The sequence below is a fragment of the Tursiops truncatus genome, chromosome 3 (genome assembly GCF_011762595.2).
Source record: "Tursiops truncatus isolate mTurTru1 chromosome 3, mTurTru1.mat.Y, whole genome shotgun sequence".
In the NCBI taxonomy this organism is placed as follows: Eukaryota; Metazoa; Chordata; class Mammalia; order Artiodactyla; family Delphinidae; genus Tursiops; species Tursiops truncatus.
This window is the reverse complement of record NC_047036.1, coordinates 152,033,267-152,059,340: the sequence shown is the minus strand read 5'-3', so window position 1 is coordinate 152,059,340 and position 26,074 is coordinate 152,033,267. Positions and strand designations below refer to the sequence as shown.

The following is a 26,074-nucleotide window of genomic DNA, read 5'->3' as shown; positions in this document are numbered from 1 at the left end:
CCTGGGTACACACTGTGGGCCCTGCACATCAGGGGCACAGCAACACTGAGTGAGAACTGCTGTGTCCTGGAAACTCACACACACTCACACACCCATCCCTCCACACCCACACCCATACACTCACGTGCGCAAACACCCAAACATACCTCCAGCAAAGCACACCCTCCAACCCCACACACACACACCCAGAGCTGCACACTCAGGTCTCAGCACAGATTTGGGGATTCATTCACTCATTCATTCAGCAAGTATTTATTGAGCATCTACTCTATCTAAGGCACTGAGCTTGATGCTGGGGTACAGCTGGCTAAGTACAGATGCAGCTCCTTCCCCCAGGAAGCTCAAAGTCTAGTGGAGAATCAGATGTCAATGAAATAATCCCTCAAATAGATGGAACATGGCAATGGGAGCAAGTGTTCTAATGACAGATACAGGTGTCACGAGAGTGCCCCTGGGGCACAGGGGTTCATCCTCACAAATGAACTTCTTTCCCCATCCACCCTTAGCCCCCAGCAATAAACAAGCACTGATGGGCCTTTCTGCCATGAATGAGGCTCAGACCAGGACTTGTTTAGTTAAGGAGGGCCCCCATCCTGTCCCCAAGTCTGGGAAGCCCTTGACTTGCTTTAGCTGCCCCTGAATTGCCACAGGAGTTCCCGGCTGTTGGGGTGGGAGTGCCCCAGTCTGCTTCAGCACCCCACCCTTCACCCCCAACCTTATTCCAAGGGCCCTGGCTGTGGGGTTGTGGGGCATGCAGAGCTGAATTCCAAGCTCTGGAAGAGCATGAGTCCGTTTTACTCTGGGGCAGTGAGCCAGGCTGGGCTGGGACTGAGATATTATACGGGACAGGAAACAGAGGCACAGTAAGGACAGAGGTGAGGAGCCTGTTTCCTGCTAAGGGTTGGGGATGGGGTTGGGATGTGGGGACCCTGGACTCACCTTGGTGTTCTGTGTTTCAGCTCCTGCTCAGATGCTCAGGGAAGCCCTAGGGGCCTGAGGAGAACCTGGGATCCTCTTCTTTATACCCTCGGGTCAAGGGCAAAGTCCCTGGAACCCTAGCTGCCCTCCCTCTGTTCCCCAATTAACCTCACCCCGGTAGATTCCTCCCGGTTAATTGCTAATCGTCAGCTCTGCAGGGGGAGTCTGTGGACAGGCTCTCCCCTCCCCCACACAGATACTCAGCTAGAACCATGACCCAGACCCAGCAAGGAGGGCACAGATGCATCCCATGCCCCCAGGCAGAGACCCTGATGCCACTCAGGCACCTCATTCCCAGGGTCCCCAGAGATTCCATGGCTCTGGCCCCTTTCCCTCCTTCTTGGCCTGACAGTACTCTGCAAGGAGTAACACAAACACCCTTCAGCCTTGCCTTGCATCTGAGTGTCTATGGGTCTCTCTGTGTGTCTTGAGGGACATTTAGAGGAGAGGGAGTGTGTGATGGAGGAAGCAACAGAAGACAAACCCAGAGAAGCTATGTAGCGCTGAATTGTGGAGGGTCCAAGACCACAGATCCAGGATGTGAGCCTGAGAGAATCTGCCCCTGGCCAGATGGGGCAGGGCCTGGTCTGCATTTTAGAATGGTCCCAGGTGTGTGGGGTTCGGATGTGTCAAAGGGAGTGAGTCTGGAAGCAGAGAGACCGGTTAAAAGGGTGATGAGATGGTCCAGGTGAGAGAGGATGAGGTCTGAATCTAAGTGGGAAGAAGAGGGATGGAGAGGAGAAGATGCATCCCAGGGATACTTGGGCAGGACAATTGGTGTTGGGAGGGTGGGAGGGAGAGGAAATATATCACAGTTGGGCTTCTGGATCAGGAAGTTGATGATAACATGAGGTCTGTTGTAGAGTCCCTGAAACCCAGACAGGGGTCTTAGGGAGTCTTTGAGAAGCTTATTTCTCTTTACAGGACCTTGGAGCCTGAGTTGGGGCCCATATTCACAGAGAGATGAGAAGGGAGCTTCCCTTCTAAGGGACTAAGATTTTCTCAGATCCAGGAGTGGTGAGTTCCATTCAAGATCTAGCTTGGGCAACTGTCTGAGTGACCTAACATCCATCGGCCCATCCATCCATCCATCCATCCATCCATCCATCCATCCATCCATCCTTCCATCCATCCACCTAGCCAGCCAGCCAGCCAGCCAGCCTTGTGTCTATCCATCCATTTCTAAGCACAGTAGTTGAGTTCCTATTCCATGCTGAGCCAAGATTGCAAGGCCAGCTTCTCTCCTGATCCAAGAAATGGTCCAGTCCCTGAGTCGGCCTGGGATTCTAAGTACTCACCTCCCTGAGCCCTAGTCCCTTCCCTTATAAAATGGCAATGAGCATGAATTTTTCAGTGAGTTGTAGGATTCAATGAGATAAATGACCCATCTCAGTGCCTAGAACAAAGTCCCTTAGCATGTTTGTTCTCTTCATGCTCTCATGCCCTTTTCACTGTCTCCAGGATGGCTGAAGTGTCCCCGCCAAAGAAATGGCCCCATCTCCTCTAGATTCTCAGCCCTGTTTCAGGTCAACAACTCTTGGCTCACCAGCTACTCTGTTTGCTCAGGGTCCCCTGAGCTACAAATCTTACTCAACATCTTACACATCTTAGGGCGACACAGACAACAGACTCTGTCGAAGTGGCTAAGAGCAGAGAACAGGCCAGCCTGGGTTTGGATCCCAGCGCCACCACATTGTGGCCGTGGTAGTTTAGGCCACAGAACCCACAGGGGAGAGAGGGGTTGGGGGGGCGGAGGTGCGGCTGGGATTGGTTTTGAGGAGAGTGACTGTAAGTCCTGGTTTGCCTGGCCAAGTCCGGGTTTATGACTGTTGGCCCAGAGTCCCCTTTCACTCTGCAAAGTGCCCTGGTTTGGACAATAAGCCATATAGTCTTATGGCTTGTTCTGGAAGATTCTGGGGAAATAAGGCAGGGAATCAGCTACGCAGTGCTTGCTAGAAAGGCCTCCATTCATATCAAAAAGGAAAATAAAGACAATCCTGCTTCTCAAAAACATCACCGTGTTGTTTAAAACACCGCCTTTTGTCCTTTTCCCTGTGCCTTTTCTATCTACTTTGGATTTTATTGTCTCTGGAAGATTGCATCTTGCTTTTTTTCATCTAACATAACATAAGCCTTTTCCTGTGTCTTTACACTCAGCACAGATGTTGTTTTTAATGGTTGCATCACGTTCTGTCATGAACCCTAATTTATATGGTGAACCCTTGGGTGTCCTAGAACCTCTCCTACCTGGAGGGAGTGATTTGGGTAAGACTGGCATTCATGCACGGGTGGGAGGGGCGTTGCTGATCCAGGGAAATGCAATTATTACTGAGTTCTTGTGTTGGATTCATCCTTGAGCTGATGGGCTCAGAGATTGTCTGGGTACGTCCTCTCCCCTGCCTGCTCCAGTCAGACCCCGGGCGGGAGCAGAGGTATCCAAGGCACTCCTTATGGGCTGGGGGTGTGTCTCCTTTTTAATAAGGTTTGGATCTTTGACAGCTTTGAAGCCTACCTTCCCTGCCCTCGTGGAGCTCAGGGTTTAGCGGGAGAGGCAGTTATTAATCAAATGCATTGCAAGAGAAACAATTATGTAATGCTATGGATCTCCACCACTTGCAAAAATATTTTGTGGGGAGTGGGGCTGCCACAGCCCTAGCAAAAGCATGGAGACTTGGGAGCTGACCAGAGCTGCCTTTGGGACTCTTGAGAGCAGTGGAGAAGGTGGCCACACCCCAGACCCCAAGCATTTCAGCCCCTCTGCTCATCTCAGCCCACTCCTGCTCATGGCCTACCTCCTCTCTGTCTGTGACAGACCCTGTGTTCCCCTGAATGGTAAGTCCTGCCCTGTCTGCTCACCTGCACTCTGGCCACGGCTTCCCCCAGACCTCTGGGCCCGGAGCCTGGGTGGCTGGTGGTGTCTCACACTGAGAAAGGCACCCAGGAGGAGGAGCAGTTTTGGAGGGAAGATGCAAAGATCCGTCTGTACTGAACTGTACCACTGTGTCTGAGGTGTCTCTGGCGCGAGCAGTTGGAGCTGCGGGTCTGAAGCACGCGATGTTCTCCTTTCCCCAAATGGGGCCTCTTGCATGTTCCAACCTCAGTGAGCAGCATGTGGTCCAGACACGGAGCCAGACATGGAGGAGGCATCTTTGACACACGCTTCTTCTCTACCTCTTGGTCTCAAATTCATCCCCCAATTCTCCCAATTTTCCTTTTCTGGGAGCTCCCTAATCCTTTTGCCCCCTCCCCGGTCTGGCCACCATCTCTCAGCTGGGTTATTGTAGTAGCCTTTCTCTCTGATGGCTCCCCTCAATCTAGTCTCCAAAAAAGCAGCCAGCCAGCCTTCCAAAATGCAAACCTCACCATGTCACCCCTCTTCCTTTTAAATCCTACCCCTGCTAGCCCAAAGACCAGCATCCTGTCACAGCCTCAGGGCGCAGCGTGACTTGGCTTCCTGCCTGAGTGGGCTCAGGTGAAGGTGCCCCCAGGGAGAGTGTGCACAGTGAGGAGAGACCCAGCCAAGCCCAGAGGAGCACCCACATTTGAGGGAGGACACAGGAAGAGGCACAGCAGGGATAGGGAGGAAGAGCAGAAAAGCAGATGCCCCAGAAGCCAGGGTTGCCCATGTTTTGAAAGAGATACCCTGGTCAGCAAGATCAAATGCTGCTGAGGTGTCAGGAAACGTGAGAACAGAGTGGATTTAGTGGCCCTCGAGAGCCTAGTCGGGGCAGTGCTGTAGGAGGGGAAGGAAAAGGAGGTGGGAGCAGAGATAGCATGGCTAACGTGCATGGGACAGGCTGACAGACACTGAATTTCGTCACACCGACGACAAGGATTTCTCCAGGAGCGGCATGATTGCTGAACGGAGTAGAGAATGGTCCCAAGAGCAAGTGTGTGGTCCAGAAAGGGAGCAATCTGGACCACAATCTGGACCAGCAATCTGGGAGAACAACCAGCTCCAGTTATTCTCCTTTTCTACAATTCTCTGTTAAGATCCATTTGCTCCTTAAATACACACAATTTGCTGCACGTAAGTTTTCTGCAGGACCAAAAGTTTAACGACAATCAAAGGAGGAAAAATTGACATTCCAGACCATCTGTTCATGACCTGGATTTTTTGAGGGGATCTGGTTAATGACAACAGGGTTTCCCATCAGCACAGTTTGAGAAACTTGTGCCTCTTCTCATCAATATGTTTATTTAATATTCAACCAACATATAAGCCCCACGGAGGCGGCACGGTGCTGTACACCGGGAATATGGGCATCAACATTCCTGCCCGGCATGCAGCCAGCACAACTGCACACCAACACAGCATGAGTGTGCATTGCACACATGGGTGCATCCTCTCTGTGTCTGTGGTCAAAGCATCCACTCTCACCAGCAGGCTGAGTGACACGGTAGGGGTCACCTGTCACCTCCCTCTGGGAACAGAGCAGTCCCCCCCCTGGCCCTCTTGACTGTCCTCTCTTAGAGAGCCTGGATTTTGATCTGAGCTGCCCGGCACAGATCAGGCAGGGCCCTGAGACATTGTCCCATCTGAGCCCCACTTTCCAGAGGGGTAGCCCAAGGCTACATTAGATCCTCTGGGTCCAGGGCAGGGGCGGCTGACCTGAGGATGCCCTGTCCTTGTTTGGGGGATAAGTGCCCCATGTAATGATTAATCCTGGTGGCCCAAGTGCCGGTCACTCATTGACTGACAAGGCCAAAGTCTGTGGCCAAAAGAGCTGAGGCTGCTTTGGGCTTTTCTCAGAAATCACCTCTTCCCCCGCAGTTCCCTTCCTTACATGGCCCCAGCCCTATGCCCTTCCTGCTGGCCTCAGGGACCAGGCCTGAATGGGAGGCTGTGGACTCCCAGTTGGTTGTCCCAGGCTCTGGCTTCTGAGTTCCAGACCTGAAGCTCGGAGGTTGGCTTCAGACTTCAGGTCCTGGCCTTCATGCTCTGGGCCTGGAGCTTGTCTCCAATTTCTGGGGTCCCCACTCTGGTTCTGGCCTCAAGTGGGCTCCAGTATCTGAGTTCCAGTCTCGGGCTTCAGTTTTAGACATCAGATGTCAAGCTCGGGGCTCTGGTTCTTGGCACTGGGCTCTGGGTTCTGAGCCCTAATCTTCAATTTCAGATTCCAGACACCAGGTTGGGCTTCTGACTCTTGCCTCCAGGTTCTGGGTCTGTGCTTCAGGCCCCAGATCCAGGCTTTGTGCTCCAGATTCCAAGCTCCAGTTCCACACTCCAAGCTTCAGGTTTTTGGTCTGGGTTCTGGGTTCCTTCAGTGCTTTGGCAATGGGGCAGGAAGATGGGGGCCTCCTCGGCTTGTAGGGTTACCCCGGTCCACCAATCTTAGCTGGCCACTTCGTCCTAGCAGCTGGCACTCTGGGCTGGCCTGCAGGTAGGACGCTCATTCACCTCCTTGGCTTTCTGTCTCCGCTTTACCCCCAAGCCGGTTCTCTGGAGACAGGAGTTGAGATGGTCACAGAGCACCACTCACTCAGTCCCTCCCTGCAGGAGTCAGGACACATGCACATGTTCATGTCCCTAGCTCTTCTTGGACACCCCCAGGACCATGGTGGACATGAATGGTGACCCCTGTGGTTGTACAGTGGTACGGGCCTGTGCCCAGCTCTGGCTACATTTGACTCACTGTAACCAACCATATGTGTTCCTCCCCATCTGGGCCTTCATTTCCCTGTGGAAGCTGAATTCCAGCCTCTAATCCCCCAGAAGTCTGAGTCACCTGATCACCAGACCAGGCCCCCTACTGGGTGCACTCTGTGCTCGCCCTTGGGGGTGGGGTGGCTGTCCCCAGAGAACAGTGCATCAGCACTTGCAGCCCAGCTCCAGGTGAGCAGCCAATGCCTGTAACTGCCCCCACGCTGGCCCAGAGCCAAGGTCACTGTGTGCCCTGTTCTCGCCCTGTGCCCATCCCGTACCCCAAGGCTATTAAGGTGGGTGGGGGGACAAGAGACAGATTCTTAGAGGCTTGGAGCCACATGGGGTTGGGCCCCACGGGTGTCCTTGAGGAAGTCACGCCTCCTCTCTCAGCCTGTGAACTCTGTAGGATGGGGGTGTTGGAGGCTGCAGAGTGGTCAGCAGATGTGTGTTCGCTCCCTTCCTTCACACTGGGTGCTGGGTGAACAGGCCGACTCCTCTCCGGGCTTCCCACCTGGTGGGATGAGGGGAAGCAGCTCTGCTACCTTTCCCGACCACCCAGGAGTCCACCTCTGTGCAGTGACTTTGAAACATGGCCTCAGGGGTTAACCAGCTGGTGCTCCTGGCCCCCTTCCTTGTAGCTGGGGCCTGACCAGGCTGGGACAGTGAGGGCTCAGGGCTGCTTCAGGGGGCATGATGGGGAGGAGATCACAAGGGGATTGTGGCAGAGGGACACACCCAGCCAGTCAAAATGGGCTGAGGGGGCAGTGGGCTGAAGCCCCTAATGGAAGAGTTGGGTACCACTTCTGGAGAAAGGGATGGCAGGCCAGCAGTGACAAAGAAGTGGCTTTGGGGAGTTCTTTGTGATATTATAATTATTTTTAATTGCATCCTTTAAAAAAAATTAAAGCAAAGGTGAAAGTCTCCTTTGACCACTACCCCTTCTGCTTCCCACCTCCCTGTCAGTTTGGTATGTATCCTTGTAGAACATTCTCTCTCTTTTCTGTACATTTATAAGTGCCTGTGTGTTTGTGGTTTATATAAAGGTATCATGCCATGTTCATTGCTCTGCATTCTCTTACCAAACTGTCTTAGAGAACCTTCCATGGCAGGACATGCTGTACCCAATTCTTTATCTGCTGTGTGGTATCGCAGAGCGTGTGTGTGTTACCCTACCCCCCGCCCCTATCCACTTTTGCCAGTTTTCAGGCAATAGACAACCCTGCAGCGATGGGCCTCCACGTGCCCAGAAGTGAGTGATTCTCTAGTGGCACTGCTGGAGTCACATGCCGTGTGTTTTTAATTTTTAGCAGAAATTCCCAAACTCCCCCCAACCCAGAGTAGCCACATCAATGTGCCCTCCTCTGAGAGGGCCCTGGCTCCCCAGTGGGGGTTTCTACAGCATCCAGGCCCTCCTTGGTGTGTGTCCCTGCGTCAGACAGCCTGAGTGCTGGTGACACCCCAGCGGCAATCCCCTGCATGATCCTGGACTAGTCACTTACCCCCCTGCAGCCTTGATTTCATCCCCACCAGGCTGTTTTGTTGTGAGGACAAAATGAGATAAAGGATGGAGGACGCCTAACTTGGGGACCTCGGGAGATGTGAATTCCTCCTCCTGTAGGGGCTGACCTCTACGGAGGCTCTTCTACCTAGGCTTCAGCCCTCTGCCCCCTTAGCCCATTTTGTTTGGCTGGCTTGGCCCAGCCCTCTGGCTGTTGAGGTCATCTCATGAGCCAGGCTTGGCTACTCAGTGTGGTTCAGGAATGACCCTCTGACCCCAGTCAGAATCCCAATCCTGGTCATTTTCTACCGTCCTTTGGGGATTTGCAGAAAGGACATGCAGGGAGAGAACACGCGTGCAAATGAAGCCAACACAAGAAAGCAGGACTGAGATGGACAGAGATTCCTGACTAAAATGATCTAAACTCCTAAATTTACCCAGCCACTCCTAGACTTCTTCATTAGATAAGCCAATGCATTCTTTCAGTGTGTGTGTGCTTGTGACTCTGAGTGGGATTTCTAAGACTTACAAACACAGAAGTCCCGCTTCATTGAAGGTCTCAGCTTACACAGCTCAGGAGAGCTTTCCTGGTCACCTTGTGCTATGGTCTAAATATTTGTGTCCCTCTGAATTCATATGTTGAAATCCCAATGCCCAAGGTGATGGTATGTGGAGGTGGGCCTTTGGGAGGTGATTAGGTAATGAGGATGTAGTGAGATTAGTGCCCTTACAAAGAGACCCCAGAGAGCTCCCTGACCCCTTCCACCATGTGAGGACACAGAAGTTGGCTGTTACAACCTGGAACAAGGTCCTCACCAGAACCCCACCATGTTTGCACCTGATCTTGGAGTTCTGACCTCTAGAACTGTGAGAAATAAATTTTTCTTGTTTACAAGCCATGAAGGCCCCCTGAGGAAGGCTTGCGCTTGACTTCTAGAGAAAGGCCAGCAAACCGCACTGATCTCTCCCAGGAACTTCAAGGGTGAGGAGCCAGTTACAAGATAGGGGGCAGGTATGGGGAGCCCCTGGCAGAGGGGACAGAAAGTACAAAGAGCTAGAGTGGGGAAGAGAGCTCAACCTGTTGGAGGTGGTCAAGAGGGCCCCTCACTCCCCCAGTGCCTTCTCAAGGCTCCTGCGTCCCCTTGTTTCCTCTGTCACAGCAGCACCGGGACTGAGTCTAGCTTCTCTGCCCCCAGGCTGGGGCTCTCCTTCTGGGGTTCTCCCTGTTCCTCCTCCCTGTGTGGGCTGTGGGCTTCTCTGGCCACTGGGGGACAGAGAAGACCACCCAGCCAAAGCAGGCAGGGGGCAGAACCTGCCCCCACCACAAAAACCAGTGTCCTCCTCGAGGCCTTCGATGAATCCAAAGTAGCCCACTGCCATGTCTACAGAGACACTTTCAGTCCCCAGTAGAAACAGGACAGTGACCAGACACTGTACTCAGATTCAGAGAACAGCACAATGACACCAGCAGAGGCACAGCTGCCCAGAGGGGTCTACCCCTCCCTCCTCTTCCTCCCTCCCTCCCCTGCTTCCTCCTTCCCTCCCTCCTTCTCTCTGGCTGTCTCTGTCTGTCTCTCACACTCACACCCCATACTCTGTGCAGTCAGGAAGACAGGTTCTGACAACAGGAAGTCAGGGGGTACATCCTGAGGTCCCCAAGGGCTTCCTGGCATTGACCCTGGTGACAGAGGCAACACAGTTTGGGGGTGGGGGCGGCACACAGGGTAGACTGGCACACAAGGAACACGCCCTATGGCAGAATAATAATTATTATTATAACAATATCATACATCCAGGACAAACCCAGCTGCCCCAAGCCAACTGCAAAATCCAAAAGTTCAGTAGCATCTCTGTGGGTAGAGGGAGGGGCTGCCTGCCTGCCTGCACCCCCAGGCCTTACTCATACCAGCTCCCCGAGGAAGAGCCGGCCCCTCTTCCTACTCATTGCTGAGGCCTGGCACATGGTGGGGAGGCTGGCACTGCCAACGCCGCCCCTCCGTGTTGGGCACACCTGCACTGGGGGCTAGGCCCACTTCCCCCTGGTGGCCTGGCAGCAAGGGATGGACGAGCAAGCCTGTAAGGGACCAAGTGGTGGCAGCTGTGGAGTGTCACTCCTCTGATTCGCCTCTCCATCCCCTCCCAGCTCTTCCTGCGGGCCTGCCCGTGGCAGGAAGGGGCCAGGGACACTCATGGCACAGACAGGGCATGCAGAGCGGGCCCATGGCATGCTTGGCCCGCCAGGTGCCATGCAGCCGGCCTGGACGGTTGGGCAGCTGTCAGAGGGCCGAGTGCGCAGTGGAGTCTGAGGGGCTCCCCTTGGGCTGGGCCGCTGATTCAGTCTGTGTTGGGGCTTCCTGGGAGTTGGCTCCTTGGGCAGGCAGCTGCAGAAATTCTGGAAGCACCAGGTCCTCTTTGCGCAGAAGGCCCCTCTGGTCATGGGCTCCACTGCTCTGCACCCGGTTCAGCAGCTCCACCAGGCCTGGGGATGGCCACAGAGTCAAGGGGACCATGGGTGCAGACCCACCTATGCTGCCCTTACTATGGCCACAGCCTCCCTGACCCCAGCACCAATGCCCCCATCCCGCCCCCTGTCCCAGCCTTTCTGGTCCCTCAACCCCAGTGGACCCTGTTCCAGCCCCAGTGACATCCAGGCCCCTGCCTCAGCTCAAGGCTCTCTAAGGCCACCCACCCTCAATGGTCCCCAACCTTCTGGTCCCTAGCCACCATCATCCCCAATGTACCTTCAATGTCACAGGTCTGCCGCTTCCCAGTGATACTACTGGGTGCCTGGGCCAGCGAGTTCAGGGACAGTGGAGGGAGGTGGGCGGCCTTGTCCTGGATTGTAGGCGGGCCACCCTGTGAGAATGTGGGGTTAGAGCCACAACCGGAAGGGGAGGCTGGCGGGCAAAAGAGGGTGCCCAGTCCCTCGCTCACCTGGCTGAGGCAGGGCGATATGTCGCCAGCTTCAGTGATCTTCACACCTGTGGCAGAGAGGGCCACCGTTCCTGTCTGCCTCTCGCCTGGACCCCCTTCCTCTTGGGCCAGAGCTGTCCCTTACGAGCCCCTGGGCCAACGTCCCTTACCTGGGAGAGCGTCCAAAACCAATCTCTCGGCCGCCACCGAACTCACTAGCTTCCTCAGATCTAGTGGCTGCTTCTCGCCTGGCTGAGGGGACAGGTCAGCAGCCCGCGGGACAGGCAGTCCGCCCCGCTCCGCCCCTGCCCCTCGGCTACACGGCTCACCCGACGAAGCGACACCTGTTGCGGGCTCAGGCCGTGCTTCGCCAGGATGGGCTGCAGCGCCTCCTGCAGCCGCTTGGTGGGCTTGGCGGAGATCCGCACCACGCGCTCCAGCGGCGCCAACTCGAGCCTGCGCGGGACCCCGGCGCTGCGGAAGGTCGGAGAGCCCGCCGCGCCTCTCCCCCAACCCACCTGGGACTGGCCGGAGAGAGGGTGGAGCCTGAACTGGGGAGGTGGGACCTCTTGGGGGTGGGGCCTTAGCCTAAGGGGCGGGGTTAGCGCCAGGGGCAGGACTTGGAGGGAGAACAGCAGCCAGAACTGGGACCCAAACGAGTGCTGGGACCCCCGGACCCTAGACTGGAGCGACAGACACTTACTCGAAAGTGATTCTGTTCTCCAGCCGCACTTCCTGGTCCGCCAGCACGGTGCAGTCCTGATCCAGGACCAGGGCCTTCTGCAGGAGCCAGGCAGGGTCTCAAAATTCCTTCTCCTTCCCTCCTCCCCCATCCCCGGGGTCTGAGGGAATAATCATCACTTCCTCCCAGGGCCTCCACTGAGGCTCCCTAAGGGCCAGAGGGAAGGGCCGGTGGTCGGGTAAGCCATAGAGATGCCGACAGAATACAAGACCGGGCTGGATCAGAGCCTAGTGGCAAGAACGCTGGACATGGGGCTTCTCTGGTGGCGCAGTGGTTGAGAGTCCGCCTGCCGATGCAGGGGACACGGGTTCGTGCCCTCGCCCGGGAAGATCCCACATGCCGCAGAGTGGCTAGGCCCGTGAGCCATGGCCGCTGAGCCTGCGCGTCCGGAGCCTGTGCTCCGTAACGGGAGAGGCCAGTGAGAGGCCCGCGTACCGCAAAAAAAAAAAGAATGCTGGACAGACTTGGAAAAGGAACAGAGTTATGAGAAACATGGAGGTGGGGTGGGCACGAAATGGTAATGGGGCTGCTTGGTTAAGGGGTAGGCTTAAGTCCTGGAACATGGGGGCCACCTCTTCCTGAGCCAGGTCAGGATCTGCCTCCTGGACAGCTGCCCCTTGTCCCTCAGGCATGGGAAAACCAACTGGACCAGCTGGACGCATTTCCTCCCTCACCACCTACCTTTGGTCAGCCACCCAGGCCTTGTCCCTTTTTTTTACACTTGTCCACTTCTCTCCATTCCCACCTACTAAGGACACTTCTTGTCTCCTCACTGCAAAAAGGGCTTTTCCCCGCAAGACAGCTGTGAGGCCAGAAGGATGCGAAGTATCTGGCACAGTGCCTGGCACACAGTAGGTACATAAAAGTAGCTGTAGTAATTACCACCCCTGGAGGCCCTGCTGCCTGCACCAGCCCGGGGCTGGGAGGCAGCCTCTTCCAGGCAATAGGCCTGTGCTGTGCTGCAGGGACAGGTGGAGTGTGGGTGGTGAAGTTATATTTAGCAGACATGAAAACCCATCAGGGCTGCAGAGGCTGCCTGGGTGGCCCAAGAAAGTGGGCAGAGCTTCTCTTACTGTGGCCCTCATACTCCCATGCTCCAGGCCCCTGAACCTGTACTGCACTTCTTCCCACCTGTGCCTGGAATGTCCTCCCCGCACAGCTCTGCCAGGCAAACTTGTCCTCATCCTCATCAACGGCCACCTCTCCCATGAAGCCTCCTGGGACCAACCAGAAATGCCTTCCTTGACCCAGAAACTCTCTGGAACTTCAACTCCTCCTCCTGATCACATCCTGCCTAGCTCACCTCCAGCCTTTGGACCTGGAGGACAGAACTCAGCCTGGCTCCCTCTGCCCCCACCTGGCAGGGGCTTAGGACTGTTACTGGGTGAATGAAATCCTGACGCGTCTCCCTGGGATACAGCATCCTTCCTTTAGATTTCCCCTTATTGGATGGTTTAGTTTAAGTGAATTTTGCCCTAGCCTCCTCTTTAAAGCTATGCTAGTTTGTACCTAAAGGAAAGTTTTTCATAGGTTGGGTGCAGTTGGGTGCCCCTGGTGGCAGAGGAAGTAAGGGATCCCCAAATGGCCATTTCAGGGATGGGCAGTCTGAACTCTGGGAGTGACAGGGAAAAACTCAGCTCCAGCAGTGGTTTTCCCCTACTCTTCCTCCCAGAGACTATCACAGTGAGGATGATGGCTGAAGCTAGAAACCAGGATGGGAATGGGGTGGGGACAGGATTTTCATGGGATGAGAGTGGATATCTGAGTTTGAGTGAGGAGTTGGTGCTGGGTTGATTTGGAGTTGGGCATGGGGCAGGGGGCTGGAGTTAGGAAGGGGGTGGGGATAGGGGATGGGGTTGGAATTAGAAGTGGAATTGGTGTTGGGGTCATGGCTGAGCAGAGACAGGAATGGGGGTGGGTTCAGGATCAGAAAGGGAGTTAGAGTTGGGGAACAGGCCAGGTTCGCACCTGCTCATTGCCCACCAGGTAGACCTTGATGTCAGGTAGAGAGAGGCCTCGTTTCTCACAGATGCCTTCCAGCATGTCACGGATGGTGAGGCCAGGTCGGGCTAGGGCCAAGGAGGCTGTGCCATCAGGCAGGTACACGCAGCAATACTTCCCTGGTCGGCTTTCACTCTCGCCTTCTGAGCTCCCAAGGCTCTTCCGGTGGCTCTGATTCAGAGCAGGTGTCAAGGGAGGTGATGTGTACACACGCAAGGACACACAGACAGGTACACAGACAACGTAAGCTCACTGGGGCACACACAGGCATACACATGCCCAAGGGCACACTTGTAGGCAGGCAGGATACATCCTCCTACAGGAATACATGTATGCTCACCCAAACGTATGGGCACCCAGAGACAGGTCCACCCACTGACTGCTACACACGTGTTGTACACACCTGGGCACCCACATGTGCACACACATCAGCTGAAGAGGATGTGCACCCATAACATGCATGGGGCCCAATGTGGTGAGGACAGGAAGAAAGTGAGGAGGCTGAGTGGTTGGCCATGTGGATCAAGTGGAGGATGAAGTGGGGCTGGTGACTTGGAATGAGGGTGGTCACACAAAGGGGCCTGAGTAGTGGCCCGAGCCCACACCACGTCTCCCCCAGCAGTGGGCTCACCTCAGATTTGCTGCTGACAAAGGCAAGAAAGCCGAGGTCCAGACTGGCAGAGGAGTTGAGGGACCCCTGGGACTCTCGGCGCAAGGCTGAGTTTGACGCGCCGCCCCCTAGTTCTAGGGGAGAGGGAGAATGAGCAGGACAGCCCCTCCCCCAACCCCTCTGCCTGGGCCTCTCCCCAGCCAGGCGGACCCTGTTGGAGCCCTTTACAGGGGTCTAACGTGGTTTGGGTTCCTGGAAGCTTCGCTGCTGAGGGGGGCTTCCCAAACTTCTGGGGTCTAGCGTGGGAACCGAACCACCAGGGGAACATGGGGGGCACACGGACCTGCATTTCGATTTTCACAGTCTTAGAGACTGCGGGACCAGTAGGAGGAAGGGGGTGTTCTCCAGGCTTGCCCGGACTCCCGACCCCGCTCATCTCTGCGGCCCGCTCCTGCCCTCACCTCTGCGGAAGGACAAGCGGAGTGGGCGGCCCCCAGGGCCCTCAGCAGGAGGCAGCTGCCCCAACTCCTCCACGCCCAGCGGCAGCGACTTTCCGGGCTTCAGCTTCGGCTTCTGCAAGATACAGGGAAGCCACTGGCACTGGGCCGGGCCCCACCCGCAGGCAGACCGTGGGCACACCCTCGCAGATCTGCACCCGGTCGCCTGCCCCCACAGGCCGTCGTCCGCACCTTTCTCGTGGCGTCAGGGCTGCCAAGGCGCGAAGAGCCAGGTTCCCGCAGGGGGCGACCCTCGGCCTCCGCAAGGAGGCACTCGCGGTACAGCGGGGATTTGACGAAGCGTGCATAGCTGTCAAACTTCATCAAGTTGAAGATCTGCGGAACCGGCGCCGGGGCGGTGAGCTGGAGTGGGCGCTCTGCGAGCCGCCAGAGTCCCAGACCCGGCCCTGGGGCTTGGCGGCGTCCGCAACCTAGGGAGCGAGCCCCTAGCCCTTCCTTGCTCCAGGTCCCGCCCCTAGTCCCTCCTTCACTGTCTCCTCTAGTCTTACCTCTGACCCGCGCCCTGCCCAACGTTTAGCTGGGTCCCAGCATCCAGATTTGCACTCTTCCCCACCCCATCCCCACCATCTCTGCCGCTCAAGGTCCGCCGCTGGATCTGGCCCTGCCTCTCCTCCACCGAGCTCCCTTCCAAGGCGCTGCCCCTTATCTCAGGCCGCGCCTCCGGGACCGCTCACCTGAAGCTGCTGTGCCCGGAACATGTCTGGTCGGGGCTCTGCCAGCACCTCCTCGCCGAGCCAGGCCTGCCTGTCGATGTTCACAGGGCTCAGTGCCTGGCTGGACAGAAACTCCTGGTAGATGTTCCGGGCCTCCTGAGCTAACTGGGGCAGGACGGACAGGAGAAGGTCAGGGGCATGGCTCAGGCCCTGGTCTCATCTCGCCACCTCAGTTCCCCCTTCTCCCCACCTGCTGGGTGTCGCTGGCGGGGATCTGCTGGAAGCGCTCGCAGGCCTTCCAGAATGTCACGTTCTCAGCACTGAACTCCTTCTTCAGGAACTCCTGGGGGTGGGGAGAAGGGGGCACAGACACAGAGGCGAGACACAGAGACCCAGTCAGGGGATGTGGTCCAAGAGATTGGTATAGAGAGAGGGCCAAGAGGCCAAGCCAGACAGATAGGGTCAGACAGACAGATGGGATGAGATCCGGAGGCACAGAGAGAAAATAAGAGGCAGAGAGAAGGAAACATCCCAGCTGGGAGAAGAGTAAGAGAGTGCCAAAGAAAGGCCAGATGAGGCAGCTGACAGAGGAGTCCCACTCTGGCCAGCCTGAAACTCCATCCATGCCCTCTCCCATGCCCCCCACCCTTCCCCCCATGGTGGCCACTGCCATCTGCCCTCCCTATCCCACCCCAGGGCTTACAGTGAAGTAAGCCAGGCCCAGCGGGTCCTGCAGCAGCCGCTCGAAGGACAGGCCCCAGCTGGCCACAGGCTGCTCCTCGGTGGGGAAGGGGCTGCTGGGGCCACTGGGAAGGCTGTGGATGCTGAGGGAGCTGCCTCGGCCCTCTCCCTGGCCCTGGGGCCCCGCCGTGCTGCTCAGCTCTGCAGGGGGATGGACAAGTGCAGCTGAGCCTTGCAGCCTTCCCCAGCCCCTGGCCCAATCCCATCTCAGGTACTTTTCCTGGAAAGACAGCAAATGGCAGGGGTATCCCCACGCTGTTTCCACATACACCCCCCTCAGCCCCCACCCCCACCCCAGCCAGGCTTCCTCCACATACTCTGTCACTTACCTCCATCTGAGACAGCCACAACCTACAAGAAACCCGAGGTAGAAAGTCAGAGTAGAGCCCAGGGTGGATTCTCAAGGGATAGTTCTAGGCCCAGCCCCCAAGACTGGAGCTGTGTTCTCTGCCTGCAGGGCCACACTGGGCATTCTCAGCCAGGTCACTGCTTGCTCAGGGTTTTGCTCAGGCTGCCCCTGGCTCCCCTTCCATCATGTGCCAACCACTGTGTGCACTGGGACTTATACCAGGTACATCCCAGTCACCCCTGTTGACCCCCAGCACCCACTGGGTGAGCCTGGGTGTAGAGCATGGTGGGTAGGAACACAAACTTTTAATCTTGTCTCTGCCACTAACTAGTTGTATGACTTTGGGCAAGTAACTTGTTTGTCTCCATCTGTAAGTGAGGGATGATGATAATAATAGTTAACTTACTTCCTGGGCCTGCTGTGAGGATCAAATCAGTTTAATATATTTCCAGCGTCTAGAATAGTGGCCAGCATGTGGCAGGTGTTATAGCAATGTTTGCTGTTGTCTTTGAGGAAGGAGAGGTGTCTCTGTAACTGATGATCTCCTTATTGCAACTGCCTCCTCTTGGAAACACCCCACCATGGGCAGGGCATAGGATGCTATTTTATAGTAGAGAGCAGTGGTTCTCAAACTTTAGTGTGCATTAGAATGATGGCGGGGGGGAACCTCCAGAGATTCAGTTTCAGGAGAGCCTAAGACTCTCCGTTTCTGACAAGATTCCAAGCACTGATGCTGCTGGTTATGGACTACCCTGTGAGTAGCTGTAGAGGCCAATCCCTTCCTCTGCGCATCCCCCCTTCCCCCACATGCACAACTCTGGCTTCTCTGGGAATCCCAACCATTAGTGAAACAGAAAAACCCTCCTTTCAAAATGACTCTTGCAGTGGTTTCCCTCGGTCTTCCTACCTTCCTAGCAAATCCTCCAGCTTCCTCATCATCTATACACACAAGGTGGTCTCTACCCCTCTCTGACTCTGTTCTGGGCCCTTTCTCCCTCCCACATCTCCCCAGCTTCAAACACACATAGCCAACTTCCTGCTGACATCTCCACCCAAATGCCCCACAAGCCCTTCCAACTCAGCCAGTCCCAATTGGAAACCACGTCTGCCACCACCAAAGCAGGGCACGGAACCAACTTCCCTGAATCTGGTTTTCCTCCCATCACCTGGGCTCCTAACACCAGGGCTTGACTGATCCCCAGTTCCTTCCTCCCTCTCACCTCCTACATTTTCACTAGGTCCTGTCACAGGAGCTTCTGCCACCTGTCCCTTCGTTCCATCCCTACTGGAAACAAGTCTGCAAACATCTCCTCCCCAGGAAGCTTCTCCCTGCCCTCCCAGCTGGAATCTCCCTCTCTGTTCCCCAACCTGGGAGCACCCGGGTCACATATCTGTGGGCCAGAGCTGGCCTGCAAATAAGTAGGACATTATTAATATCAGAATGTTTTTGGTTTTTTTAAACTTTAAAGGGGTTTCCCACATATGAAAGTCAGGAGTTTTACATGAAACCCCAGCTACCTTGAGCTTCTTCCCAGCATGGCAACCTTGGCTGGCCCTGAGCAGCAATCGCTTTCCCTAGAAGGGTTTCACACTCTCCTCAGAGGTCTCTGGGGCCAGTTTGATGCATTTATGTTATTTATGGAGGCAGACCCCACACTACCTGAGTTCACATTTGTGCTGTGTGACCTTGGGCAGAGTACTTTACCTCTCTGTGCCTTAGTTTCTCCCTCTATACAGATGGGGCAAATAATGGTCAGGACTTCAAAGGCTTGCTGTGATTAAATAAGTTAAATATACATAGAAAGAGAACTCATAACACTGTCTGGCATGTGGTAAATATTTAAGGAACATTACTATTATTGTTGTCGCATTAGTATTGGTGTCTGGCCCTGCTTCAGCTTTCAATTTTGCCAAGCCCTGCGGTAGAGGGAAGAACACAGGGATCGGGTCTGTCAGACACGGATTCAAATCCTAGCCCTGTCTTTTTCTAGTTTTATAACCTTGGGCCCCTCCCTGAGCCTGCCTCCAAGCTGGAGCACAGGGCTAAGACATTATGGAGGAGGAGGGAAAGCTTGTGCAGAGGGAGGCTGGACATGGAACTACCCTGCACGCCCTCCCCTGGCTGCCCCAGCCTTCGCCTTCCTGCCTTTGCACTTGCCCATCTCACAGCTTCATAGGAATTCTCTCCCGGGGCTGCAGGACAAAGTCTCAACTCCTGGGGTGTGTGAAGGGGACAAGTTGAAGCCCAAGGTCCCTTCCAGCTGTTCTTTCCCTTTCCTGGCCGCTGCCCTCATGCCTGCACCTGCCTGTCCCACGTTCTTCCTCCCCAGGCTGCTCTGTGGCTGTTCCCAGCCTTGGTTACTGCCCTCCGTCCAGGTCTCCAGGAACCATCCTGACTTTCCTCTCCCACTCTGCGGTGGCCACCTGGCCCTCCCTCTTCCCCGCACCCAGCACACACCGGGCCTCTCGCTGGCCCACCCTCCAACCCAGGACTCAGCTTCTCCCTTGCTCAGGGCTCTCCACGGCACTTTTCGTGTGTCAGGGGGTGGGGCACGGGATGCTCTTGGGCAGCCCAGGACCCCAGGGAAGGCAGAGGGCTCTGGGCTTGGCTTCACTCCTATTTCGTTTTGTTCTTTACATCCTGTTGAATGGATTGTGTCTTTATGTGGGGCTGGCTCCCAGGCCCTCTTCCGGCCCCACTCCTCACTCTGGGAGGCAGAGCAGTTGCTGGGTTACCGCTGAAGCTCTGCCTGAGCCTGACTAATAAACCCCTTCAGCCTCCCCCATTGCCCTCCCCCTCACCTCCACCCTACACTTCATCAAACTTCTATTTTCCCCACACCCCTTCACACTCCTGCTTCCTGCTTTACTATTTCCTCTGCTTGGTATCTGCTCCTGCTTCCCCCACCTTACAGCTCTCCAGTCTCTGCCTGTTGACATCAGTCTTCCCTAAACTCCAGTTGCCCCGAATCCCCCTGCCCACCACACTGCTGCCCACCTATTTGTAGGCCTCTCCCCTACCAGCCTGTAGCTCCTGGAGGGCAGGCCTATACCGTAGGAGAGAATCAGCCTGAACTCCCTCCTCAAAGAGCACCCTCTTTGCCCAGGTGCTCCCAAGCAGCCACAAGGGCCCAAGTTGCCCTCCCCTGCCCTCACAGGAGGCGCTGGCACCCCCTTTGCCAGGGATGCTTTGACTCCGAATGCCCCATGCAGTTCTTCCTGGGCCCCTCTAGATATTAATAACCTGGTCTGAGACAGGACGGAGATCCAGAAGTGGCAGGGAGCGGGGATGGGGTCCAATTCCAGATTGACCATTCTGAGGCAAGTAACTTCCCTTCTCTGGGGCTCAATTTCCCCCTGGGTAGCATAGGGCTCAGCATTCCCAACCTCCTGGAGCTGCCAGGAAGGGTGAGTCTGCGAGGCCCCATTTGTGAATGTGGCAGGTGTGCAGCAGGGAGAGTGGCATGCTGCTGCTGCCGCTGCCTGGGGCTCTGATCTGCCCAGGCTCCTGGGTCTGGGGAAGTTGTGCTGAGCAGGGCTGGCCTTGCCCCACCCTGGCTTGCCTGAGGAGAAGTGGTGAGTGAATGGGAGAAAAGGGGAAGAAAGGAGGAGGAAGGGTGTGGTGGCCAAGCGGCAACCCCAACCCATGGTCTGGACTCAGTTTGCCAAACATTTTTCCTTGGAAATGGGCCCTGGGGGAGCCACTGGTATCTGAGAATACAAAGATGAGGGTGACCCGACATTTCCTGAGCTCTCTGACAGAGAGAGAACATGGACGGCACACATCCATGTCACACATCCAACCTCACATCCTTATCCTATGTGGCAGGTATTATTATGCCCATTTTACAGATATGGAAACCTTGGCCCAAAGAAATCACACAGCTGGGAAGTGCCTGAGCTGAAATTAGGGCCAAAGTGTGCCTGACTCTGGAAACCTAAGGTCTCCCCTCCACTGAGCTGCCTTCCTGGGTGAACAGCAGACGTACCGGGGACCTGGGAGCCCCAGGGCCTCAGCCCTTGTGGCATAGATGGGCAAGGTCGATTGGGGTAAAGGGCTCAGGGGCTCCTGGATGAATTCTGCCCCCTGGAGGGGTGACTTCAAAGGGAGGGCTGATTTACTGAGCGTCTTCTGGGCTTGGCCCTCTATATCATCATCTTATTTCATCCTGGCTTGGGGTGACTGAGGCCCAGAGATCCTCTCTGGGTAGACCCACTGAGAACCCTGGCTGCCTGGCTCTTCAGCCTGAGTCAGCTTTGTGGAGCTGGCCTATGGCCCTGAGCTAGACTCCAGGAATGTAGGCCAAGGTACAGTGGGCTCTGCTTTCCAGGTCTTCCTGTGCAGGGAGACTAACTGGGCACCCTGAGAGTGACAGGATGCAATAACTGCTCCTCTCCAGGCTTTAGGCTCGCCAGCCCTTGGGCCTTGTCCCTGTACACACATCATGTTTCCCTGCATGTAGGCCTTTCCCCATGCTGTTCCCTCCTCCAGCTGGCACATCCTTTCAGGACATCTTCCACACCAACAATGCATGAAGTGAGTGGAGAAGTTTGTTCTCCCTCCCGGTCTTCCTCAAGCTTTCTCTATTCCTGACCTACTGCTCTTATCCAAACCTTAATTTTATTCTGGTATTTGCGCTCGTGCCTTTTGTGCCTTGCCAGACCAGGAGCTGTTTGAGGGCAGGGCCTAGGGCGATGGGCCTTGGTCTTGATGCCTGGGACAGGGCCAGCACTGAGCAGGCCCTAAGGAGGGATTGTTGAATGAATGCATGAGTGAACAAATGAAGTGGGAGTTGGGACTCTGTGAAGGCATCTCTGGGAGGGAGGCTGGGAGCCATCTGTAAGTGACAGGTTTCATTGCAACCCCCTGACAAGCTGAGTGGCAGAAAGACGAGGCTGACAAATGAAGTTGCCTCAGCAGGGAATGACGGTGGTGGTGGGTGGGGTTGGTGGCAGGAGGAGATGGGGGAGGACGAAGCCAGGCAGTTCTGGGAGGTGGAGGAGACCTGGCGTCGAGTCAGATTGGCCTGGTTCAAAAGCGGGTCCCTCTCTTGCCAGCTGCCCTTAGCATGTCATGTACTCCTTTGAACCTCCCTTAGGAGGTGACTCATGGAAGGAGGCTGACAGCTGGCCTACATCTATGCACATCCAATGCTGGTCTGTCCCTCCCTGTCTCAGCTGAGTGTGGCCTCAGAAGGCTGCCCGATGGCCAGCAAGTGGCCAATCTGTGACCCTCGGGATTCCAAGAGGTGGCACAGAGTTCAGAATGGGCCCGGAAAGGGCAAAGATAAACCTGTGTGTGAACGTCGCTGAGAAAAGCAAGTCCCTGGGCTTGCAGGGCTGGGGGTAGAGCTTGGGGGCCTTCCCTGCTCTGAATGACTCTTGAGTAGAGAAGCTATAGGTTGATGTGGGATGGGCAGAGGCTGGGTCTGTCTCTGGGCCCCCTCAGCTGCCCTGCAGTTCTGGGCACTGCCCAGAAGCAGCAACCCAGTTGCCCTCTGGGGTGGGCGTGGGAGTGGGTGTGTTCCTCCTTGGCCTGGATGCTTTGGGAGGGGTGAGCCAAGCATCATGCCTCCAGGGAGTGCGAGGCCCATGGATGCTCGAACTTCCAAAGTCATTTTGATGGTAGAGATAGTGAGGTGGGGGACATGGCCAGCTTGGAGGGATTTGCCTCTCTCCTGCCCAATAAAGAGATGCTGGAGGAAGAGGTATGGAGACAGGTCTTGGGAATTAGGAGGAGGAGTAAGGGTGGGGAGTGGCTCAGCTTCTTGGTGAGGCAGGGGATCCTTGAAAAGGGGCTGAGAATGAAGGGGGGCATTGGGCTGACATTTATGGAACCCCCATGGTGGGTCAGGGGGCTCATATTCATTATTCCACTTAATCGTCTCAGCAAGCCTTTGAAATCCCTTTCAAACTCCTCCTTTTATAGATGAAGAAACTGAGGGTCAGAGAGGACCCTCTAGTAAGGGACAGCAGAGCTGAGATTAGAACCCAGGTCTCTCTGGACCCATTGGCTTTGTCCCACAGTACTAGGCTGGGGCTGGGTAGGCGACTAGGACACTGGACTTTCTGGAGTTTTTAGGAGGGGCTGGGACTCTGCCAAGTGGCCTGGTGTCCTAGGGAGAGAAGAGAAGACCGACACAGCCAGTTCCATCTGCTGAAGCGGGTCTCTTCAAGGGCAGCTCTCACCTGGATGCCAAGCAGCCAGGGAGAGGATTTAGCAGCAGCCAGGGGCACCCTAGTGCTCAGCTCCCCCCACCCGTCCTAGTAGCCCAGGAATAGAACAGACAGAAGCTGTGCCAACCGGGCCTGACCCTGCTGACCCATCCCAGGCTGCCCAAGGACGGCTAGTTCTGGCAGGACGCCTCTGGAGTAGGTCTAGGTGGAGGTCAGTGACCCATTAAAGGCTGCCCCTTACCTGACCTTGGGCATCAGGACACTGGGTGAGGGAGGGGGCTGAGGTTAAGTGAGGTATGGGGGCTTGGGTCCCCGTAGGGGTATACAGGGGGCAAAGGGCATGCCGGGACTCCCTGCTACCCTAGGATGCAGTCAGCCCCAGATGGTGCCAAAGTAGTAGGTAAGAGAGCAGTGGGGACTGGGCCAGAAGCCTATGCCTGCTCTCCTCTGGCCTCATCACCGGAGTGGCCCCAGGTCCCCATCAGAACCATCTGGAAGGTCCTGGGATGAGAGTGCCAGGTTCTACCACCTGCTGCTGCCTCTCCCCAACTTCTCCCGCCCGATGGCAGCATGCAGGCTCTAGCCCAGCCCTGCCGGGTGTGCCTGTTGGGCTCCACCCTGGGTGTGCCCACCCCCTCCCTGTGGGCCTGGCCTGGAGCCCGCACTCACCATGCGTCCGTTGGGGACGCCCAGGTGCTTGGGCTTCCCTGGCATGCCGCTGCTGTTCACGGGTCCCCACTGCGGGGGGCGCCCACCATGGGGACTGTAGGCAGCTCTGGCCAGAGCCTGCACGGCGAAGGGCAGGCAGCAGAGAGAGAGCCCAGCTCCGCTCCTGCGGGCCCTCACATCCTGAAACACCAGCTCACTACCTCTTTTCTCTTCCACAGGAAGTGTCTCTATAGAAACCGAACCACAGAAAGAAGCAAGGTCTAAGAGAGCGAATGTTTCTTCCTACACACACACACACACACACACACACACACACACGCGCGTGCGCACGCGCACACACACATTCACATGCACATACACATGCTGCCAATGCACCCTTGGCAGTGCCCCATGCAGGCACCAACACACAGCAGAGGCCTCTGTGTGCCCAACAAGGAGCCCAGCCTGGTCTGGCCCAGCCTGGGGAGTTCCAAGGGCACATCTGGGCACACAGAAGTACACATTCACACACCTAGGCAACTTCATACACCCTGCAGGGGCTACCATAGACACAGGGACATGTGTACTGTGATGTAAGTGTCCACTTACGTACTTTACTTAGCACATACCTATCCCACACCGGCTGTGTGCTTGGCATGTGCACACTCAGCACCCCTCCCCCGGCAGTTGTGCACGTGCAGTTACTACCTCTGTCCTGAGACATCTCCAGGCTGTCCTTTGCAGGCCTGTTCCTGGGTGTGGACAGATACATTGCATGCATGGTCATGCACACACAGACCCTTCAGGTGTACAGGTTAGAAACACACAGGTTCTCCCTCATCAGGAACACCTGAGCGTTCGGTCATATGTATGCACAGCCCTTCGGACATGTGCATGTGACAGGCACATCTGCCTGTCACATATGAACACAGGCACATATGAACTCAGACACCCCAGTGACATGTGCAACCAAGTATGCACACGCTCGCCCACCTGGGCAGGGAACAAATAAGGTGCATCTGTGCCCAAAGACACGTGTGCGTTTATAGTCATTCACATAAAAGTCCTACCTTGGTGTAGTACTGTCGACTGAAGAGGGACACCCTGCTTCCTCAGCCTGGCCCAGTCCTCAGTTGGCCTCTTTCTTACATGTGCATGTACCCACTATGGGACTTGTATTTTACCTAAGTATGGGCTTACTTAGAGCCCTCAAGTCACCCACCACTCCAGTTTGGACCCCTCTTTCTACAAGGATAAGGTGACATCCCTCTTTCATATTCTACCCTCTACTCCACTGCCCCCTTCTAGGGCCATGACCCAAAACCTTCAGAGGTGGAAACTGAGTGATTCTTCACCACAAATTCATGTCCTAGTCCTCCTGGGCACACAGCTAAACTTTAATTTCCCAGGCTCTCTCACAGTCAGGTGTGGCCATGTGCTAACTAGTTCCCGCCAACTGAATGTGAGTGGAGTGATGTGTGCCAAGGCTTTTCAGCCCTTTTTGTCCTCCACATTCTCTCCTTCCCCTTTAGCTGACTGGATACAGAAGATGATGAAGCCCTAAGGGCTTGTGGAGCCACAAAAAGGAAGGAGCCTAGGTCTCCACATTAGTGTAAGAAGACAAGCCATCCATCAACCAGGAACACCAGCCTTGGACTGTTAAGGGAGAGAGAAATCAACTTCTTCTAGCTGTTTTACACATTAGAGTCTATTTGTTATAGCAGTTAGCATTATCCTAGTTAATATAGCTCTTCACCCAGTCCTAACTCACTTCTTTCCAGACACCTTGTTCCAGGTCAGACAGACAGAGAGATTCAATAAAGTCAGACTTGGTGTGTGTATTGGGAGTTGCATTTGGGCCTGGAGCATTGCCAATGGTGGTCTGAATAAGGTGCATGACGGTGTCAGTATACCTGTGATGGGGGGTGGCTGTGTCATGGATCCGGGCCTAGCCTCATAGGGGGTTTTAAAGTTTACAAGCTCTCCCCCCTAACATGACCTCTAGACCAAACATTCATTCTTTCACCAATTACTTATTAATCAACTTCTATGTGCCAAGCACTTTTCTAGATGCTGGGGATTAAGTAGTGACTATAGCTGATAAAAATCTAAGCCCTCATGGAGGTCTAGTGAAATGCACATGTCCTTGTTTGCACAGATACAGATAAATCTCTGAAATATACATACATATATATATCGCTAATTTTAAAAAGATGTCTCAGCACTTAATCCTGAAGAAATTCATTCAACAGGACAACTTCTTAAAGGAGCAGGAAACCAACTGTCCCACCCTGTGATCTATAACAGGGGTCATTAATTCAAGCGTCTAGAAGGGCCAGGCAGGTGCTGTAAATTAGTGGCCAGAGTGGAGACTAGCTTAGAAAAGTAAGGCATTTTTAGCAGGGCAGCCCCATGAGCCTAGTGTGGTTGGGTCTTCCAATTTTTCCTGAGAAGCTGGAAACTTGGATTTTTAATTTGAATTTGTCTCCTGATTTAAAATATCGGTAAAGTCGTTTACTGAAATAGCATCAGCAAGAGCTCTATTTGGCTGTGGGCCACCAGTTTTCCACCTTTGCTCCACGGCCAGCTTTCCCGGACC

At 55.4% G+C, this 26,074-nt stretch overlaps 1 protein-coding gene across 4 annotated transcripts; it reads right to left on the bottom strand.

The window, feature by feature from the left end:
- Window positions 1–9,876: 9,876 nt before the first annotated feature.
- RGS14 (regulator of G protein signaling 14) lies at window positions 9,877–23,672 on the bottom strand. Of its 4 annotated transcripts, none has more exons than XM_033853616.2 (15): window positions 23,497–23,672; window positions 16,631–16,652; window positions 16,264–16,442; window positions 15,811–15,903; window positions 15,582–15,725; window positions 15,079–15,222; window positions 14,851–14,962; window positions 14,411–14,523; window positions 13,747–13,950; window positions 11,740–11,816; window positions 11,366–11,492; window positions 11,207–11,288; window positions 11,058–11,104; window positions 10,865–10,979; window positions 9,877–10,602 (listed from the first exon to the last, which is right to left on the bottom strand). In XM_033853616.2, exons 1-15 carry the CDS (start codon window positions 23,539–23,541, stop codon window positions 10,400–10,402), a joined length of 1,707 nt encoding a protein of 568 aa, XP_033709507.1. In that variant the 5' UTR covers window positions 23,542–23,672; the 3' UTR covers window positions 9,877–10,399. The 4 variants fall into 4 exon arrangements, with proteins under 4 accessions (XP_033709507.1, XP_033709506.1, XP_033709504.1 ...); XM_033853615.2 differs by having other exon boundaries at window positions 11,366–11,510; window positions 23,497–23,670; XM_033853613.2 differs by having other exon boundaries at window positions 11,366–11,510; window positions 16,264–16,521; window positions 23,497–23,624.
- Between the last annotated feature and the right edge of the window lie 2,402 nt (window positions 23,673–26,074).